This window comes from Empidonax traillii, unplaced genomic scaffold (assembly GCF_003031625.1).
Source record: "Empidonax traillii isolate 1590-97213 ecotype Southwest subspecies unplaced genomic scaffold, ASM303162v1 scaffold46:size3806547, whole genome shotgun sequence".
NCBI classification, from domain to species: Eukaryota; Metazoa; Chordata; class Aves; order Passeriformes; family Tyrannidae; genus Empidonax; species Empidonax traillii.
The window spans coordinates 3,463,502-3,484,434 of NW_020955239.1; the positions used below are offsets into that span (position 1 = coordinate 3,463,502).

The following is a 20,933-nucleotide window of genomic DNA, read 5'->3' on the forward strand; positions in this document are numbered from 1 at the left end:
CTCAGAAGCCCATTCACAAAACTAAAACAGATTCTGTTTCATGAGGATGAATGGCCTCTTGACACTATGAAGTGGTTTTGAGTAAGAAAGGGAAAACACACAACAGTTTGGGAAGCCTAAGTACTCAGCAGCTGCTGAAAAAATGCTACTCTGCCGAACACTCCAGTGGCAGCTGAGAGTCAGCTTTCCTCCCATGGCAGAGAGTTGCTGCAAGTGGATACTGCAAGCTCCTTTGCCTGCATCCTGCTCACAGTGCGTTACCCTGGCTGAGAAGAGTCCAGCTGCAGACCTTACAGCCTCAAAGCATGCTCAGCTCCCTGGAGCTTGACTGCCTGTCCAGGAGACACCAGCACAGCACAAGTGTCATCCAGGGATGCTCTCACTGCAGGTTTTTCCTGCACTTGGCTCTCTCCCAGTGCCTGCAGCCCACACACTCACTGATAAGCAGCTGTGTTGGGCTATTCACCCCCACTTTGAGTGACCTCAGCTTTTTTTCTTCACACAACAGATTCGGAAAAAAAAATTGGCAACCATGGAGATCTCATAATACCAAAATGAACACTGAATATGTTGCAATGCCAAGTGATTTTTTTTTCCCTCCTTCTAGGAATCACTGTAAGCTCTCTTAACTCATCACTGAAGGGTGCAGCATGAGCTAGAATGACACTGCACCCTGGGCTGAGCAATGCTCTCTCATTCAGTTCTTACAAAAACAGAATAATACTGACCCATTTTCCATAGCTATGTTAGAATGTCATGACACATAGCTCACTTACAAATGGAGTCAGGCCCATCCTATAAATTCCTTTTGCTCAGTGATAGAAACCCACACAAAGCTTTTTCTCTGTTCCCTTTACCCCTCTGTTCTCAATCTCTGTCAAGTGTTAAAGGGAGCTCCCTACCCTGTGAAGGCTCCAAGTCACAGCATTTACATATTACAGAAATGTAACATGGCCATCTTCCTGCAGTATCCTCATGGCAGGAACACGTGTTCTCTGCTGCGGACTAGTCCTCTTGTAAGGTAAAATGTCCTCCCAAAATGTCAGAGGCTTTGGATTGAATCTTGTTGCTGGAAGGATGCTTGCACACTACAACTTTCCTGTAGGTTATGAAATCTTTGGGGTTAGGAGAGAGAAATCTGAAGCACAGACAGACACTTCCACTTTGAAACAGGTTATTTTAGGGTGGAAGGAACCATGGGAGGTTCCCTATGTGTACTTAAGGCAGGCCTAAGTTCTTCCTACTGAGCTGTTCTGTGTTGAAGAGGATGATTAGGGCTTCACAGGGCAGAGAAAGTGAGAGAGAAACTTGAACCTGGTGGCTGGTGCCCTCACCTAGGCTCCTCTACTTTTGGGAAACTACAGGAATACATGGCAGGTATGTATTCTCCCTTCTTATGCCTATTTATACAGTCATACCAGATAGAAGATCCATAAAGTACTAAAAAAAACCACAAGAAAATGACTGGGTTTCCCCCTTTCCTGAGTACCCAGTCAGTTTTCCCTTGCCCCTGTTTTCCCTTCCTCAGTTGCCAAGACCATCTTTAATGTTTTCTTCCTGTGCTGTCACAGTTATAACACACTTCTGAAGGTCAGGAGTTTGAATTTCTTTTTGTTGAGGTGAGAACTAAACCCTATTCCTCTCTTAGTCCTGGGAACAATACACAGGAGCCTACACGCTTAACATAGAGCCATGGTTCCCACTCTGTGGGGAAAGGACAGAAAATACAGGAGCTGTAAGACCAAGTATTCCAGCAGTAAGATGGATCCAGGCCTTAACGGATAGTGAGCTAAGCTCTGTGGGTATTTCAAGCCCTCCCTCGAATGCAAACGCCTTAGGGAGAGGTTTGAAATAGTTATCATTTGTTTAACTCACACTTGGCTTCCCCCCAAGGTCCCATGCTGCTACCCTAACTGCATTGTTTCTAGTATCAAAAAACAGTTTTCCAGTTTAAGTGAATTTTCCTGCAATCAGATTTCCACTTGACTACTGGGTATTTGCAGTGCTTATGTTCCTCTGCCAGTTGTTGTTTTGTGGGTGGGGAGACAGCATTTTCAGCTGAGTTGGGCACTTTCAGCATTTGCTCAAATGTGCAGACAGTGCAATTTTTAATTTTTTTTTTAATTAAAAGAATTTGCGCATAGAATCAAATTTGTCTATTTTCATTATCCCTGATTCATTATCAAGAGAATCACACTGTGCTTCACGATTGTACACTATAATGGACTGTTAAAAGAAATCTAAAGTGGTTTGAAAAGTCTTTGCAACAATGATCCCATTGCCATTATAATCACTCCCATTGGGAAGTAAAATAAGTGGCATTAAATTTCTGAACTAATATAACTGTAATTACTCAGTAATTAGGTTCACAAGCAATAAAAAGAAAACCCTTCATACCAAAACCGTTTTCCTGGTAAGAGCATTTTAAGCACAGAGCAACTGAATGGCTTTTGCTGTTTGCATAAGGAACCACCACAGTGTGTGCTGATATAATAAAAAAAAATCCTGAAGTTACTAAATCTGAGATCACAGAAAAAAACCTGCGCAGGAAACAGAATTTTCAATTTCATGAAGATGTTTCCTTTTTAAAAACCACCAGTTTTGTGTATTTGCAGAGCTGTTAAATACCAAGATGCTGTTTAACAGCTCTGTAAATACACAAAGCTAAGCCAGAACTGCACATCTTGGCCACAGTTTTGTTTTACTCTAGGGCTGTAATACTGGTGCCTGCCTTATATTATAAGGTATTTCAAAATTTCCATAGGACTTGGGAAAGAGTAATATTTGCATCCTGCTACAAAGAGTAGTGCTTGTTGCCATAATTTTAAATAATATTTAAAAAAAATGGAAAGAAGGACTTGCTTGTTTTCTTTAGGTGTTCCAATTTGTTTTATTTTAAGAAATTTGTCATTTTCACAATTACACTGTTGCTCTGAAGGCCTGTATGGACATGTCACTGCCTAATGGTATGATTTCACAAGTTTCTTTCTGTCTGTCTTTCTTTCTTTCTTTAGAAAAGTGGAATCAGATCAGTGGAATTTGTGGGTGTAATGGAAAAGGACTGGGCCCATTGCAGTCCACATGCTTTTATCTTACAGTCTGTGAATCAACTTGAGTCTAAGTGCTGGGGATGAATAGGTGAAGAGTGGGCTGGAAGCCAGGCAGGCACTGGCTATTCATATTTCAGCTTTCAATCTTGGAAAATTGATTGGGCTGGCAAACTCAGTCACATAATTGTGACTGACAACAGACACTTAGAACCTACTTCTCTGACAATAAGCCAGTTTATCCTGGGGGCAAGTATTTCAGGATCAGAATGTATCTGTATGTGTATCTCTGTGAGGATGCAAATGGGGCAGGGCTTCATTATTCCTCCAGGCCAGGCAGCTGATGCTGCCTAACTTCCCAGTGAACACTGAAGAAATTTATCTCAGGAGACTTGGAAGTAACATTATCTTCTGCTTAAAACAGTCCCAAAGCCTTCAGCTGGAGCAAACTGGGGTAAGGAAATTACTGCTATCACTAATAACTGTAAAGAAAAGTAATGCCAGATGCTTTTTGAAATGTCTTTGGCCATTCTTCTGATCAGACTGAAGCAATTTCTTCATTTTGTTGTTCAAATAAAGCCACCATAAAATAGTGCCTTGACAGGGAATGTTCCTTTGCTCATTACCCCTCCTGCCATTTAACACAATCAAGGGCAAAGTTGCCTCGTTCAGCAAGATGGACCAACACACACTGATGAGACTTAAGAAACAGGTGTGTCCTTACCTGAAAATCCTTCACAGCCAGGGAGATGGTAACACCATATGATGAGTGTCATGTGATGGACTCCTAGTTACATGCTTGGTTGTGCACTTATGCTTCTCTATCTGTGTACATCAAAGCAGTAAAGTTTTTTATTCAAAGTGTTTGCATGTTTATGATACCAGTGCATTACTGAGGTCATCTTTTTATTTCCTTTAGTACCTGAAACACAAACCAAAGGAAAAATGAAGGCTGTCCCTGCCCTCAGAAATGTACAGTCTGGGCTTATTATGGTGATATGCCCACCAGTGACATTTTAGACCATTTTCCCCCTCAGTTTTCAGAAGTAGTCCACTGCTTTGCCTTCTTTTGACTGTTACGGGTATGTGACCAAAAGTAGAAATACAGGAGAGAGACAGCAATGTAAAGGAGAAAAACACAGATGCAAGGCTGGTATGAATCTCCCTGGCATAGACTGACTCTAAAGCCTTGTGAAAAACCAGCGCCCCTAATCAGATTTTGGCAGAAAGGTCTGACAAAGCACTGTAACTCTATCATTTGCTCGACTGGTTTCACTAGCTAATTCCTGAAGGAAGAATTTTGCCTCGAGGAAGGGGAGGTAAGGAGGAAAGGAGCGTCAGCATCCTTTTTAACCATAAATTCAGTGAAGCCTCTGCTTCACACTTTGGCTTACGGTCAAGTAAGAGCAGAGGTAGTTGTCCCTTTGCTTTTTTCCCAAAAGATCACAGGTTGGTTGATTATTAACAGAGTCAAGCTGATCAAGCAACCCACCATAACTGTTTTTCCCCTGTACCATCGTATGTGTAGTGAATTACCAGGAAGATGGTTGAGGATCTGAAGAGACTCCTGCTTGTTGTTCTTGCTGTCCTCTGGCTGCTCAGCTCAGCACAAGCAGGTAAGAAAAACATGAATGCCTGGCAAGGGGTTGAAGGTTTTATGTAGAAGGATCTGAATTCAATTTTCTTTAAACAACCTGTGTGTCAAGAGGTCCTTGAAATAATCTTGTTAGGTGCCAGAGAAAAGGCAACACAAGAATGGGGTTTTTTTCTCCTATGCTTTGAATCAATCAGTCTCGGTGATTTAATTCCACTAACCTGATTTACAAGAATGATCTAGATTTACCTGAAGTATAAGAAAGTAGAAAAGGGACCATTTGACCTCTGGCACTGGCATCTCCTGCTTTGAAAGTTTAGCAAGTGTAATCTGCAGTAGCTGGGAGGAAATAAACAAATGCCAGACTTCCGTTTCTTTCTTTAATTGTACTGTCAATTAAACTGCCTTTGTGATCACCACTACAGTCCCACATTACCTGCAGCTTCACTGCAATGCACCCCATGCCTTACCTTTGCTCATGATCCCCCTTATCCTATGCTATTCTGACACACACTGTGCTGGCACTGAACCTGCCCTTGCTAGTTAAACTGGCTCATGACCTTCATTTTTTCCAAGCTGGTTTCTAAGAATGCCTCTTTCTCCCTTGCCTTCACTACACAGGAAGACCAAAACAAACAACAGTAAGGGGTAGTTGTGTCCCACAACGGGGGATCCAATGGTTGAATCTCAGCCCTTTGTGCTTCACCTTAGGCCATGCTATGCCTAGCTGGTGTAAAGTATCTTCTAAGAGAAATTAGGAAGAGCTGGTTGTTTGATTTTAAAAAAAATATTTATTTTATTGTATGTGCAGATTCAAGGCTGTTTCACTTCCTCCAGTCCAGAAAAGGGAAGGTGCATGCATTGTATTGCAGAAGGATGTAACTAGGCCAGTTCATAAAGTAACATACATATTGCTAGTCATGCATACTGCTGAACTTCTTTGTTTGCTTTCTAGCCTAAATTTGCTCCGATTTTTACTAGCTACAGGTTTGAGATTTTTTTTCTTTCTACAACAAAGTATCTTCCAGCAGCTGCCTTGTCCTTCTTATAAACCATTTTAATCCAGTAAATGGATCAATCTGGAAATTATCATTGACACTTTTTTTTATCAGCATTTTCATATTTATTTCTGGATTTTTGATACAACTGTCAGGTAGACTTGCACCTTCTATTAAGCCTACCAGAATTTGAATAGAAATATTCCCTTTCAGTGATGACTACCTGGAGGCAACCGTTTTTTTTAAGACCTAATAGCTACCTCAAAAATGGAGTTAGTAGATGGTCTGTGTGGCCAATTTGCTGAAAAAACTCAATGTCTTTCACCTTTTGGTAAGAGAGAAGTCAAAGCTGCTATAAGATCTGTGGTTATCTTCTCCAGCAGTGCCAGAATTCCATCAAAGAAACAACTTGTCAGTCAGGCAAAATTTCCCAAATAGTCTTATTTTAATTTTTTAAATTAATATTTAAAAATTAAAATATTAATTTTTAAAATTAATATTTAATGTTCTAACTTTTTAATCTTTATCAACAGAAGTGAAACTGTTACCTTCATTTTCCTAATGAATTAGAATGAAGTTATTTTTTTCCCATGACACAGATACAGACTAAATGTTCTAATTGCTCGCTCTTGTTGCAGGGAATATAGACAGACTCTCAGGGCATCACTGCACTGACTTCCAGACAGCAAATTTTCTACGGGGCAGTAAACTTAAGGTGCAGTTTCTTCTGTTCACCTCCTCAAGCCCCAGCTGTGGAGAGCTGATTTTAGCTGATGATGGCATCAAGAATGGCAGCTTCAACAGCAGCTTAGAGACCAAGATCATAATCCATGGCTTCAGGTGAGAGAAAGAAGAGCGCTGTGACTAAGCTTTCACTGGTAAATTAAACACTGCTTAGGCGTTCCCAAGCACTGGGTGGGGCTGGCATGGAATTCTCCTGTTTGTGTCACCTTCTTTGTCTTCTCAGAAGAATGGCTGCATAAAAAACATCTGCTAAGAACAGAGCCTGGGGTGCTCAGCCCAAAACTGGAATTGGGAATTGTCTGGGAGGCTATTGGTGGGCTGAGGCCAAAGGCGTGGAAGGTGCTGCTGACACTCCTCATTACACCACCACCTGAAGTCCTTTAGTTTGCGATTAGTTGCCTGTTTTGTGTGTGTTTCACATTTTTTGGAGCCTAAAAAAAGTTAGAAATTAGAATCAATCTCTTTCTTGTTTTCTGCTATCTCTCATTCTCTTTTTCTTTACCTTTTCCTATTTCTTTCCTTTTTTCCACCTTTTTAATTAAGAAGTCTTTTATTCAAGAATCTTGTCCCTTTAAATTGTGTTCTTGGAGTTCATGTCCAACAGCTTGGATTAATTAGCCACTTAGAAGCCCCAGCAGATACATTATACTTCTATTCTTGAAACTGCCATCATTCTGCAAGCTTATTTTTCTGTGCCATTTTTCAGTCACATGTGACCATATAACATTATTTGTTTTGAAATGCAAATGCCTGAATAAAAAGTGCATAGAAGACCAGGATGAAACCCCAGCAGATGTTGCAGGGTCTTCTCAGAAATCCAGCTGTTGCCTCCACGTGACATACCACACTCTTCACCAGATGGTATTAGTAAAAGTGGGTAGAACACAGCCTCCTCAGTTTGCCTTGAGTTCTTGAGTATAGATTATTTTTTTTAATTGTCTAGAGATGAAGAAACATAGCAGTGAAATAATAATTGATTTGGCCAAGGACTTCCTGCCAGTTGGTATCAGAGAAGGATTCATGTGTTCCTGGTCAGCTCACTTACTCCAGATGGGCTCTGTGTTGGCTGAATGAAACACCACAGCAAGACCAAGATCTCAGCCTGAGCCCTGCAAATGTTACATCATTCATTAAAATATCTGGTTACCTCTTGAATCAGTGCGTTCTGGAAAGTGTGATTACACCAGCACAAAAAAAAAAAAATTCTGGATGTGGGTGTCTAACACCAGAAATAACTTTCAGCAGCTGTCTGACAGCCTCCTCTGAGACACGTGAAGCTCCAGTACCAGTGGGCAACATACTGGCACGTGCCCTACTTTGGAAACACCTAACATACTTGTTTTTGATGTTTCCACAGGGCTTTGGGTACCAAACCCTCCTGGATTGAAGGGCTTGTCCAAGCCATCCTGCACACAAGCCAAGTGAACGTGATCGCAGTAGACTGGGTTTATGGGTCTACAGGAGCCTATCCCTCTGCAGTAGAAAATGTCACACAGCTGGCCCTCTCCATCTCACAATTCATCAGCAAGCTCCTGGTAAGGCTACGATGCATTTCCAGTGTGGGGGAGCATGGCCAGAGAACAACACTTATGCCAGCAATCCAGAGAACTGCTTCCAGTCTGCCATCTCCAGGAGCTGGCCAAGTGGGCTTTTTATTGGGAGGTTTCTTTTTTTCCCCTCTCTTAGTCCAGGCTTAAGCGTGACACTGTTTTTCTTCTTTGTCTTGAGTTTTGACATTTGCTGGAAAAAATCCCAGTTGTCAGCTGCCTCTCCAGCCCAAGACAAACCTAAAGCATGCCTTGGGTTTTCTGAGATCCATGCTTCACTGGACAGTCTTCTGCTCAGAAATTTTGTCCAGAAAGCTGGAGGGAATGAGATTTGAGGCTATATTATATTTGCTTTGGGCTTCAGATATACTTTCCTGTAGCTGGAAATACATGCCCTACCCAATTTGTTCATGCACAGCATGGCTGAACAACACTTCTGCAGTGAGGGTGATAAATCTTTGTGTTAACCAGATATGCATAAACTCTCCATGAAACATTTACAGTGCTGAGCCAGACTGCATAGCACAGGAGTCCAGGGTATGCCCCACACTGAGCACAGTCTGAAGCAAACTGTGGAAAGAGAAACTACAGGCTGTGTACTTATGAATGGGAGATTCTGACCAACCTGGTTAGGGCTGGGTTTGCATCTGTGGACCTAAAGAAAGACTCTGAAAACCAGAAAGGGCAATAGTCATCATTCCCTCACCTATTTGGTTTTCCCTTGTACTGCTCAAAAGTAATTCTACATTAGAAGAATTACAGAGCTGCTGTGTGGGCTGGGACAGGGTATTTCATCTTTCTGCTACAGAAACATTAATTTGTATTATTGTAAATCTGCAGGCCCTGGGGGTCTCAAGGACATCTATCCACATCATTGGGGTAAGCCTTGGTGCGCACGTTGGGGGCCTGGTGGGGCACTTCCATGGTGGTCAGCTGGGACGGATAACAGGTATCATAAAACTGAGTCTTGGATCCTCACGTTCTTCAAGAGGGAGAATGAAAGAGCGAGGAAGGGGGGTCATTCAGAGTGGTCTTTTAATTACATAAGGGCTCATTAGATTCAAGCTTATGGGCTTCTTCCTAGCTCTAGAACAGTCTGACAGTGACTTTCCAGTCATCCCTCCCCTCCATGCTGCCAGAAGAATGCATGTGTTTGCAAAAGGGTCCTTCCAACTCTGCTCCACTCTTCAAACTGGTGCCAGCTTAGAAGAATATGAGGCCTCATGATCAATGAAAACCCGCAACGCCCACATACCTTGCTTCCAAATTATAGTATGTATACCTGTATGATTCTTAAAATTAAAGCCCACAATGCAATTCATTGTAGAGGAAGCAGCAAGAGTGAGTTGCTCTGCAGGAAAATGTGAGCTGAGAGCCAAGGGGACAGCAAGGTAGGCAGTGGCAGTAGCTGTGTGGAGCAAAACCAGAACAAGTCTTGGGGATTAGAGCACAGACTTTATTTTTGTGAAATGAGTTTCTTAAACCCATGCCTGTTCTAGTGGATATCTCTGTGTGCAAGAAAGCAAATGGTATAGGAACTGGAATGAGCAACCCTTATCCAAAAGGAAGCACTCAGAAAAGAGCAATTCCTTTCAATACTTGCAAAGGAAATGCAAAAGCCCGAAGGAATTTGTTTGCATACTGTTTAGCTTCAGTGAATAGTTTTCTTAGCTGCTGAGGATCTACATCTCAGTGGAGTTCATGCATTTGCTTGGAGGAGGTAGGGATGGAGAAGAGAGGATAGAAAGGTTCTTGCACCACAGCTCTGTTGGAATTGACTGCTGCTCATATTGGGTGTTTCTCCCTCTTCAGAAAGAAACTTAGGCTATACCAAATAACATTTTTTGGTATCTTTGAAAGCTTTTAACTACAATTCGTTCTGTAGAAATGGGTGGGGAACCTCTCAGCTTTCAGTATGTATCAAGATTAAAGAACATTAAAGACCCATTGTTAGAGAAAAAATAGGAAATTATGTTTTTTCCTCCTTTTCCTCCTTCCCTCCGCCCTCAAAAACACAGACACGTCAGTTTGGATATTGTTGATATTGCCTTCTCCATAGAGAATTAATGAGACTGAGTCCAAAGCAGTGAAATAAACCAGCTCTGAGGCTAAGTAGCATGTGAAGCAGAGCTGCTTCTTAAACTGTTGTTGCCTGGGGAGGAAAAAAAAAAATCTCATGAGGTTACTTTTCTACAAAAAATGAATAGGATAAACCTCAGAAAAAAATATCTTTAACCTGTTCCTTGCTATTGCCAAGGATAATTTTAACTGTATACCTATGAATAAGAGCAAATTTTAGGCAAAAATGTAGATGATTGCTAAAGACTCGATTTTATTTGTGGGGAGGGGACTCAGAAGCCTCTGCTTTAAAATTGTTTGGTAGTATGAAACTTTGGTAGTGCTTGGGTTGGCTGATGCCTGGGATGCTGAATTCATCACCTAACTGCTGATCTTCAGTGACATTTCTCAGACTGTAGTGCTAATACAGATGACATTAAAATTAGGGAAGGTATTAAAAGTTTGTTTCTCTTTCACCAAAAATCCAAAAGACACCATGCACTCATGCTGTGAGAGGAATTTGAAGCTCAGTCCTGTCTTTACAGCCTAGAAACTTGACATACAACACTGCTAAAGGGGCATGGAATAGTGCATGACAAGGCAATGAAGTTGCAGTGGAAGTTAGAGATGGCAGATACTATTTTGGAGCATGGGGGAGTTGGGATTAGATGATATTTAAGGTCCATTCCAACCCCTTAATAGTCTATGATTCTGTAATTAGTGTGACCTAGGAATAATTTATTACTGCTGCCTAGCAACATTTTTAACATTTTGGATAAAATAACTGGTCCAGAAATAAGAAAGAGAGGGGCTGAAAAGTACTTGTTGTTGAGGTGTTTGATTTTGTTACAGCCCTGGATCCTGCAGGCCCTAAGTACACCAGAGCCAGCCCTGAGGAACGCCTGGATCCTGGGGATGCCCTCTTCGTGGAAGCCGTTCATACCGATGCTGACAGTAAGCTGGCTTCCATCTTCTTTGGCCTGGGCTTCTGTTCCTCCCGACATCATTATTGCTAAGGAGCCTGTAGGTCATTGTCCCTTGTTTTCCAGACTACCATGAGTTCAGGTTCACTATGAGGAAGTTTCTTTTTTAAGATAGGCTTAAGATGAATTCATACTCCAGAGCACTTTGAGCAGCAGACAGGTGGAGATTGCTACAGCAGAGTCAGTTTATGTAGAACTGGTTTGGCATGACTTCTACCACCTGGAAGGAATTGATATGTCTAGTCTCACTCTGCTTTTTCCCACCTGATGTAAAAGAGGTGCCACCGAGAGTGCTTGTCAGAAAGTAACAGAGCCAAACCAGCAGCTGGTGCAACAGCAAAGTCTCTAAAACACTTAAGGTCTTCGTAGGCAGAACCTGTGCTGAAGAATAATGTGATGTCTTTTAGTCACACTTTTTGTCTGGAAATCAGGGAAACCTCTACAACGAAACTCTCAATTACTCTTCATAATCCCACATTAAGGTTGTGGTCAGTTTTGTTCTCCTTTACATAGAATCAAGAACCAGAGTTGCTGAGTTGGTGGTGGTTAAGCCACCGTTCCTATTCCCTTTAATGGCAGGGGCTGGAGCACTCTCTGCTCCATGCAGCAAACCTGCACATTGTAGGCTGGCTCCAGCACTACCAATGTTCAACCAATTATTGGGATCTGTCATAAACATGTAGGGTAAAGCCTTCAGAAGAGCCAAGTCTGAGAATGAAGTGGCATTTCACCTCCTTTCAGATTTCGGGATCCGGATTCCTGTAGGCCACATCGATTATTTTGTCAATGGAGGCAAAGATCAGCCAGGATGCCCCCGATTCATCTCTGCAGGTGAGAACATTTTCTGGCCAAGCAAAAGGCCATTTAGCGTACTGTGAAAATGCTGTTTGGCAAGCAGCTCCTGCTACAGCCAGGGCAGATAGCAAAGCGAGACAAACATATTCATGGCCCACATCTCTTCTCAGCAGTACAAGAAGCAGCTGAAATTAAAATCACATTCAGATCAAGTATCTTGGCAGCACCCCTGTAAAGAGATGTGATTTTAGTGACACTTCTTTTAAGCCAAAACCCTGGCATCAGTAGAGATGACACTTTTGCTAGAAAGGCTGTTAGGTACCACTAGAAAAAGCTTCTTTTTGTTTTCAGGCTGCAAGCTGTGACAATTCTTAGAGAGCTTGTACAATTACTACCCTGTCCTTCAAGAGAATAGGACATTACATTGTAAATGGTGTGGGTTCATTCAGCCTTCAAATATGTTCTGTACGAGTCAGCTGCATTGAGAGTCAGGTTTCATGGGACATCTATGGTACCTCACTTCCCATAGCTGGGGTTCCAGTGCAGGTGGGAATCAAAGCTATTGTTTTGCTTTACAGAGAGCTTGGGGCCTCATGGATGGCACAGTGATGGAGACAGGGCAGCTCTGTGGTCTTCCTCTTCTGAGGGACTCTGTTAGCCTGGGAGATACACTTCTAACTTCCTGCATAACTTCTCTTGCAGTGGGATCTGGGCTCGTAGTCATAGAGATGCTCTGCAAAATTTTATTAATGGAGAGGGATCACTACAGAATCAGTGAGAGAGTTTCTTGTCTCTCAGTTCCTTGGGAATGTGCAAAAAGACTGAAGCCATCAGAAAGGCTCATGGCTGCTTCTCTCTGGTTGAAATTTTCCTTGCAGGCTATAACTACCTGATCTGTGATCACATGCGAGCAGTACATCTCTATATCAGTGCTTTGAAACACTCCTGTCCAATTGTGGGGTTTCCCTGTGCAAGTCATCAAGAGTTTTTAAATGGTCATTGCCTGGACTGCGCAGAACAATTCCTGTCCTCCTGTCCCAGAATAGGTACAGTAACAGCACGACACTTTCTTGGACCAGATGACAATGCATTCCTAATGGGTTTCAGAGCAGAGCACAGTATGCAGTTCAGATTTCTCTGAGCAGGATTTGCTTTAGATCTCTTTGGAAAGAGTGAGAAGCTCTTTAATTTTCAGGCTTCTATAGAGACATTATAAAAGCTCCTATAGTGCTCGAGGTAGAACACCAAAACCTTGAGCATTTCATAGGCCCCACAGATGAGTTGAAAGAGTTTCCAGAACCACCTGCCTAATAAGTGGGCAATTACCTTAAAAAAATGTCTTGTTTAGAGAAGCAGCTGGAAATTTTGGCTCAAGCCTGAAGTCCCATTCTTTCACATCACTTGTTGCTGAGTCATCTCCTTCTCTTAAATTTCTGCCATTGTCACCCCAAAGATGAGCTCCCTGAACTGCAAGAAGGTAATAGATGCCTCTTTTAGGCTTCTGAAACTGGACTGTGGAATGAGGACAGAAAGTGTCCTCTGGTGCTATTTGCAGTGTGGTATCAGAGGAACACAAAGAGAGGCCTCTTTTGGCATAGCTTCACTCAGATCAGCCACCCCTTCCCCACCTCACCAAGCCATATTGCCAGCTAGCCAATGGTGCAGGCCTCAAGTTATGGTGGTCTTCTCACTTGACCAAGAAATTAAATTTCCCTACACCTTGCATTTGCACTGTCATTTACATCTGCACTAAATTTCCTGACTTGGCAGTCTTTAGTCCTGCTCATTTTGCACAGATGCAACTGATAGCACAGTTTGTTAGCAGAAGAATGAAAAAAAGCCACAAAGAGGTTCTCTGGTGATGATTACAGGGGTAGACAGAAAAGGTTTTCTGTGGGAATCTGTCGAACAGACACCACAATCTTGTACTTGCTCTGATTTGCACTGGTATGAAAAAGGGATCCATTCTCCAAGACAGGGGAGTTGGGCAGGGTGAGTGGATTTATAGATTATATTTCTGTTCTGTGTCATTCATGGCTTTTCCTGCACTGGCTTTATTTTTTCCTACAGGCCTGCTGGAGCAGGCAGGTGTCAACATGAGTAAGCTGCCCAAGGAAGTGAAGGTTTATTTAATGACCAGTCCTTCAGCCCCATTCTGTGGTAAGTAGAATGAGAAAAAAATTAGTCAGAAGGGTGTTGACCAAATAAGGCAGATCCTCTGGGGAGCCCAGGTAGTTACAACACACTATCTCCATCAGAGTCAGATGCTATGGCCCAGAGAGTCTGAGACACACAGCTGAAGAGCAATAACCCTGCACATCTCCCCCATAAAGCCTTGTCAACAGATTTATAAGAGTCGGCACGGCCCTGGGCCAACACAGCCACATGGCTTCAGGACTAAAATAATGGGGATTGAAAATGCCTGTCTGTTCACACTGGACTATGCAGACATGCCCCCTGTGCCTCACAGATGCACAGGGACTAGATTCTTTCTTATGTCTGTTTAACCTTCTTTCTGCTGATGGGGCCAGGGTAGGAGTGCTAAAGCCCTCTTTTGGCATGGGTAGGTCCAAGCGATATTACCTGCCCTCACTCCCACACACTTTGCTTTTTGCTCAGTCTATCACAGCCTGGTTGAGTTCCACTTGCAGAAGAAAAGGAACAGAGTCACCAGCATTGAGATCACTTTCTTCAGCAACAGCACCCAGGACACAGCAAAAATCACCATGTGAGTGACAGTGCATGTTTCTCTGGCCTGTTTTTTCCCCAGCTCCATGTGTAAGGATATTCAGTCTGGTCCAGGAAAAGCACAATAACAGCGTATTTCTCTGAGTGATGAACCACATCTTTCTGTGATGAACTACAACCTCTCTTCTTGAGACCCTCCACTTTACCTTAAATGCCCTCAAGAATCAGGCATGGGCTGATGTTACTCAGTAACATTAACTAAGTCCACGTCTTCCCTGACTGCACAAAGCAGTAGGAATACTCTGGGATCCCCAGATTTGCATGCTTCTATGTGGCTATGCATGTTTCTTTTCTATACCATACCCTTCCCTGGTGCCAGTTTTAACCCTAGTCGCTGTCAGATAGCTATTAGCCCTATTCTGCCTGATAGAGAGGACTACAGCAAGACCCATCCATCAGAGCTTCCAGACTGATGAGCTTGGTGGCTTAGACATTTCTCTTGACATCCAATAGGACGGAAGTTGCAAAGAGGAAAGTGCATTTCTGCAGAAATGTCTTCAGTGGCTTGTTGCCTCTGCAGTAATGCTCTCAGGCTCCTGTTGCAGGGAAACATCCAGGGGCAGGGGACCACCTCTCTTGAAAGCACCATCCCTCTCCAAACTGTATCTGAATTAAAGGACCAGACTCCTGTTCCACACATCTTACCACAGGGGGTTCTCCCCACCACAGAGAAACTCTCTAGAAGTCTTCCTCACTTCTTCCTACACCTTCTTGCCCACTACTGTGGACTGAGAACTCCAGTGCAGCTGGCATGTGCTGCTGGCTGCCTCAGGAAGCAGGAAAGCAGCCTGTTAAAGAGCCCCAGCCAGCTCTCCTGGGATCAGAGGGCTCCCAGTGCTGACTCCCACACAGTCCTTACTGCTAAGCCAAAACATCGTGACCTGAAGCTAATTGCCCCAGCTTCAGTCCTGGAGCACCAGGAGGTAGGCTTGAGAAATGGGGAAGGAGAAGCAATGCTCTAGGGTACTCTCCAGTGTGAGCTTGGTCACAGGTTTCCATCCAGGCACTGCAATATGGAGTTTGTACTCCAGCCTGGTAGAGTTCAGTCTGTTTAACTCCTCCCTGCGTGGAAGCCAAATCTGCCTTTTCCTCAGATGCAGGAGGGAGGAAATAGTAACACTTGGGTTAGGTCAGGACCCGTGCAGCATTTCTGCAGTTACCAGACACAGGGTTTGGTGTGTGTCCAGCAGGAGGCATGTGAGCGCTGGAGGGAAAAGCTGCCTGAGGAAGTGAGCCAGGCAGGCAATCCCGAGGCTTTGCTGTACCCTCCGGTTTTAATGAGGCAGTGGAGTTATAGGAGGGTAACCTATCCAGAGATACCCTGGGGGAACAGTAGCTGTATTTCATTTAAATGCCTTCCTAAGAAGCACATGGCTAAACTGAAAAATTTGCTTACGCCAATAAACCTACCGATTTGAGAGTATAAAATTGAAGATATCCTTTTTAATTCCCACTAGTAGCAAAGGGCAAACTTCCCCACCCTAAGTATGGTCCAGCCTTCCAGTGCAGTGAAGCTCAGAGTATCAAATGGGCATCTAAACATAGATCCTCACACTGCAGTTCAGACACTGATTGATCACTGACTTATTTCAGATAATCTGACATGTATATTATCCTGCTGTTTCCTAGAAGTGCAGAGGGACTTACTTGGGAGCGTTCAGCTAGTCTCAAATCTTCATCGACTCACATGGTTGTGACTTGCCTCACATTGCTCTTCTGCTCTCCCAAATAATATTAATTCCAATCTCATTCCTCAGGATGTCTCCACACATTGCTGAGAGTGCCCCAAGACACGTCCTCAAGCTTCAATAGCTGACACAGGGCTGATGAGTAAAGAGCTTGTTACACAGAACACTTCCCAACTGCATTTGCTATTTTCTTACACATCATATGACATTATCCCCTATATCCAAGCAAACATACCTCTGAAGCCAGCTAAGACTCCTACATCCATCCAAAGGTTCTGCAGGGTTGGACCAAAGGTCAGTTCCAAGAGTGACTTCTTCAACCTGCTTAGCTGTACTGTGTTCCTGTGTCCTAGGGCAGGGCTGGGTCCTGCCCGTGGATGGTACGCAGTAGAGAGATGGCCTCCATTCCCATCCATTATTCATCTTTATAACCACAATTTTGTGATGCTTCCTATTTTAAGCAGCTCCAAGGCAGACACAGTCAAACACACAAAACCTCCAGGAACTACTCCTGCAGTCTAAGGGAGGGACTGGATGAACTGGTGTGGTTTGGCTGCTGTGGCCTAGGAGGACACTGTGAGTGCAGGTGTCAGCCCGCTGCCGGGAGCTACTTTGGGTAGCAGAATTGTAGGCTCTTCCTGACCCTTTTGTCATCTCCCCCCTTTTCCTGCCATCATGTTTCTGGTCAGGCAGTCACCCAAGTGCTTCTGGGATCACGCCAAGTCGGCTACACACATATTCTTCATGAGCACAAGGAAATCAATTATCTCCAGGCTCTCAGAGGTGCCAAGCAGATCAAGTGTAAGGCCCATTGGATGGACTCCACAGAAGGGAATTAAAATGTCTGGGCAGCACACTTCTGTAATAGATGACCAACTAGGGTGTGATCATTGCCTGTTCACCAAGCCTTTGTCACTTCTCAGTTCACATGACCATGGTAAGAGCATAGGGACAGACAAAGGTCCCTCTATCCAAGCATCCCACCTTCAGCATGATAAAAAGCAAATACCTAGAGAAGAGTATAGAAAGTGTCAGTGTAAGCATGTAGCAATACTTCCCCAGAGAGTTTCCTGTTGTTTAGCTACATCTCAGGGACTTTCAGAGCCGAAGGTGAGCTCTTTATCATTACTAGCTTTTGTCTTCTGCAAACTTGTCCAGTCCCCCTCCCATGACTTGTACAGCCATGTAAACTTTCTAGCATTCATAACATCCCACAGCAAGGATTTTAACAGCTGAAATTGTACTCTGCTGTGGGCAGTCTTTTTGAGCCTGCCACTTCTTAGCTTTCTTTGATGACCCTTAGTGCATATACTGGAAGAAATGGTGAACAACTGGCCCCTAACCATGCATTCACAATTCCATGGATGTTGATCTATCTAGCATTTACCTCTCTGTAGCAAGCTGAACGATGTTTCAATCTACCTGCAACAGCTAGAAGAATGGTTGTAATTTTGTGATGGAAGGAAGGATATTTATACAGAAATATTCCTGACAACAAAGATAAAACATGGAGAGACAGCCAGTAAGATGCTCATGCAATGCCCTGTTTTGACAGATGAGTCTTTTCACTCCATTTTATTATGTGAGTGCTTCACAATAATGCTGCAGGTTCCTCCAGTGTTTCTGTGGATGTGTGCATGGTTTGCATCTGCAGGTTGACTGAACGTTCTCCCTCACACCTCTCACCCCGCCTTGCAGACCTACGCACCAGGACATGGGCAAACGGCTGCTGGCCCACCAAGTTCCCCTCTGCCAAATAAACAGCGTGACACTGAAGTATATCCCAAAAAACCGGTTTTGGAGAAAGGATGAGCCATCCATTGTTGGCAAGTTCTGTGTGGCGCCGCTGCCTCTCAACAGCAGGTGAGTCAGAGGAATATCTTACAGGGATACACTAAGCCTGTGGTTTGAAAAAATGCATTCTTTCTCCCCTTCAGATAAACAAGTAAAGAGGTTTCTCCCATCACCTCTGTGTCCCTATGTAACTCGTTTTCTACCTGTGAACGAGAAAAGCTACCAAACTAGTTTTCTAAAATTCTTCCCCTGGGCTAAAAGCATTGTGCCATGGAAGGAAAATGGCTGCAACTCACATCACCTTGAACATAGTTAAGTCACAAACCATGGCAAAAGCTTGTACTAACTAGAATTTATTCCTTTTGTCTTTGCATGCCTTCTCCATCTTCCTCTGTCTAAAATGGGCCCCCATCTGAAACATGACAAGGAACATTTTTCAGGCTGAGACAACAAAAGACCAGTAATATATTTCTTATACAGCAAGGTTTAAAAGCTCTAAGGCTATAGACAACCATTTTAGCATCTTCTAGGCCAGACATTTTAGAGTATATACCTTCAGCCATAGTTACCTTTCCCGGAGTAAATGCAGCCAAATCCTTCTCATCCTTAGAGAGATAATGGTCTTGCCTGTAATACAATATTCTTGCCAGGTGTTTTGCAGGTCCAAAGTTCTTGCAGGCAGGACAAAATAGCTGGGTCTATACTGACACATTGCTTCTGAGATGCTGACTCCAGGCTGTAGCAAGCTAATGGGTACTTCAAAGCAGAGAAAACCAGAAAACGAACTGGGCTCACATTTAATTTCTGTTTTCATGGGCAGTAAGGAGTCTCAAGCTCTAGGCAGTAAAAATATATCCAGTAGGCCCAGATAAGGGTAAAAATTCCTGTGTAAATAATGGGCACTTCCTTGAGTATAAGGACTATTCCTTACTAGCATGTTTTGTACTCCAAAGTTGGGATGGTTGTGCTGATACATGGCTTTTATCACTTACGAATGGGACAGCAAGGCATATTGCCTTAAGGATGTGCAAACCTGCACCCCTGGAAGCACTGCACTTATCTTTGATAGAGGTAGAAAGTTGTAGAGTTGCACAGGTTTAAACTGTGCTCCTATCACTAAACTGGGAGCACTCAGAACAACAATAGTGCTGCTAGGAGGGGGCAGTGGAAAGGTGAAGGACACAACTCATACGCACCCTTCCAGCTAATTTATCCCAGCCAAGGCACAGCACCCTGTTCACTATACCCTAGCAAAGCAGAACCAGGTCCACCAGCACCTTGCTTGGTTCTGTGTTAGGATGGCAACCTCCACCTGGTGATGCCTAGCCTGACTTCTCTGTGCTCTTCCCACAGCCGGACAATGTTATGCCTGCCCTGGAACCTCACCCTCCCCAGCAAAACAGACATCTCCTATGACCTATCCACTGCTTGTGCCTAGCACTGCCTTTGGGATACACAAAACCAGAAAGGAGTCCTAAACCTATTGCTGCTCTCTGCTCACAGATGATACTTTCACCATAAATCTGAATGGGTTTCTTGCTCCTTGCATTAGGGACAGGATGTCAAGGAAAAGAAGTGTGTGGAATATCAGCAAGTACAAGGTTAACTGGTTGTAGCAAAACCTCTCAGTTAAAAGACTGGATTGAACTTTTATCTCACAGGTTGTGTATTCAGCTGTGAAAGTGAGACAGGCAAGTCATTTATCTCAAGGTTTGTATCTGTGTGACAGAAGGAGGAGATAATATCACTCTTTTTACAGTGGCAGTATTGGTATGATTCATTTGTGTTTTATGAGAAAGCGTCCTGATATCTTCATATTAAAGGTGACAGGTGCTATTTTTCCTTAGCAAGGGAAAAAATGTGGGGTTTAAGTTTGGCACAGGAAGGAGTCATTCTTAGCCCAGCACTCCAATAGGAAACTGATTAGTCCCATCTATAAGACCCTTTCAGAGTGAGACCCTATTGATTTCTTGTTAGTGCTTCAGTAGCTTCTCAGAATGCATCTCCTTCCCTGACAAGCCTGGAGTAGTTCTTCTGGTGGTTGGCTTGTTCTCCCTGAAGCTCACATGAAGAGAAGCAGACATCAGGAGCACCACAGTGCTCTCACATCCAATTTTGCACTGCCTTGACCATCTGCCCAGAATAGAAGGTAATAGGAGGAGAATGGAGTAGCTATGGGGCCACCTAACACAAATTAGTCCCAGGAACTCAGCACAGCCTTTCAGACCTGCAAAAGTAGTTGAGGTCTGGAAATAATTGGTGAAAGATTACAATCAGATGCATGACCATAGGAAGATCCCTCACCCACCCACTTGTTTTCCACCACCATGATATGTACGCAAATTAAAGAGGTGACAATTCTTTCATCACTTCTGCCAACAAATCACACCTTCTATTAACCATTTTCTCTGGTTTCCTGTACTGGCTTCACTGGGTGATAGAAAAGTGCACCAGGAACTCCATGATCAGGACAGAGGGTCATGCTAAAGGCATTTCTGCCATGAAGAAGCCTCAAGTCATTTGTCATGAGCTGTCACGACTGCTTCATTAGACAGTGTCACAGCAGGGTTAGCTCCTGCTTTCAGCTCACATCCAAGCTTTTGGGCCCTGGCATGTGGCTGTTTGGAAGGCCAGCTAGCAAACACCATCTCCAGGAGAGGGATAGAGCTGGGCTCTGCCAACCTGATAGAGATCTGTGTTGGTTCCGTGACTGAAGAGTTTCCAGGGAGCTTCTTGTTGAAGACTGGAATGTAAGCTCAGCAGGCAGCTGTGAAGGGCAGAGTCTAATTCCAGTCCACTGCTCTAGGTAAGTGTATAAAGCACCATGACAGGTGGCCCAGTTTCACTGTGCATTTCAGTTCCTTTGCAGAAGAGACCCCAGCAGCTCTCATGTCAATCTGCCAGAGACACTTCCCAGCTGTGAAGGGCAGTGGGGTC

The 20,933-nt window shown here is 43.6% G+C and overlaps 1 protein-coding gene across 3 annotated transcripts; it reads left to right on the forward strand.

Annotated features, from left to right (window-relative positions):
* Positions 1–4,500: 4,500 nt before the first annotated feature.
* Positions 4,501–19,758, forward strand: PLA1A (phospholipase A1 member A). Of its 3 annotated transcripts, none has more exons than XM_027878892.1 (11): positions 4,502–4,663; positions 6,278–6,479; positions 7,741–7,918; positions 8,771–8,879; positions 10,841–10,942; positions 11,713–11,802; positions 12,633–12,812; positions 13,837–13,926; positions 14,386–14,494; positions 17,901–18,065; positions 19,350–19,758. In XM_027878892.1, exons 1-11 carry the CDS (start codon positions 4,591–4,593, stop codon positions 19,432–19,434), a joined length of 1,383 nt encoding a protein of 460 aa, XP_027734693.1. In that variant the 5' UTR covers positions 4,502–4,590; the 3' UTR covers positions 19,435–19,758. The 3 variants fall into 3 exon arrangements, with proteins under 3 accessions (XP_027734695.1, XP_027734693.1, XP_027734694.1); XM_027878893.1 differs by having other exon boundaries at positions 12,645–12,812; XM_027878894.1 differs by lacking the exon at positions 17,901–18,065 and having other exon boundaries at positions 4,501–4,663.
* Positions 19,759–20,933: the final 1,175 nt, after the last annotated feature.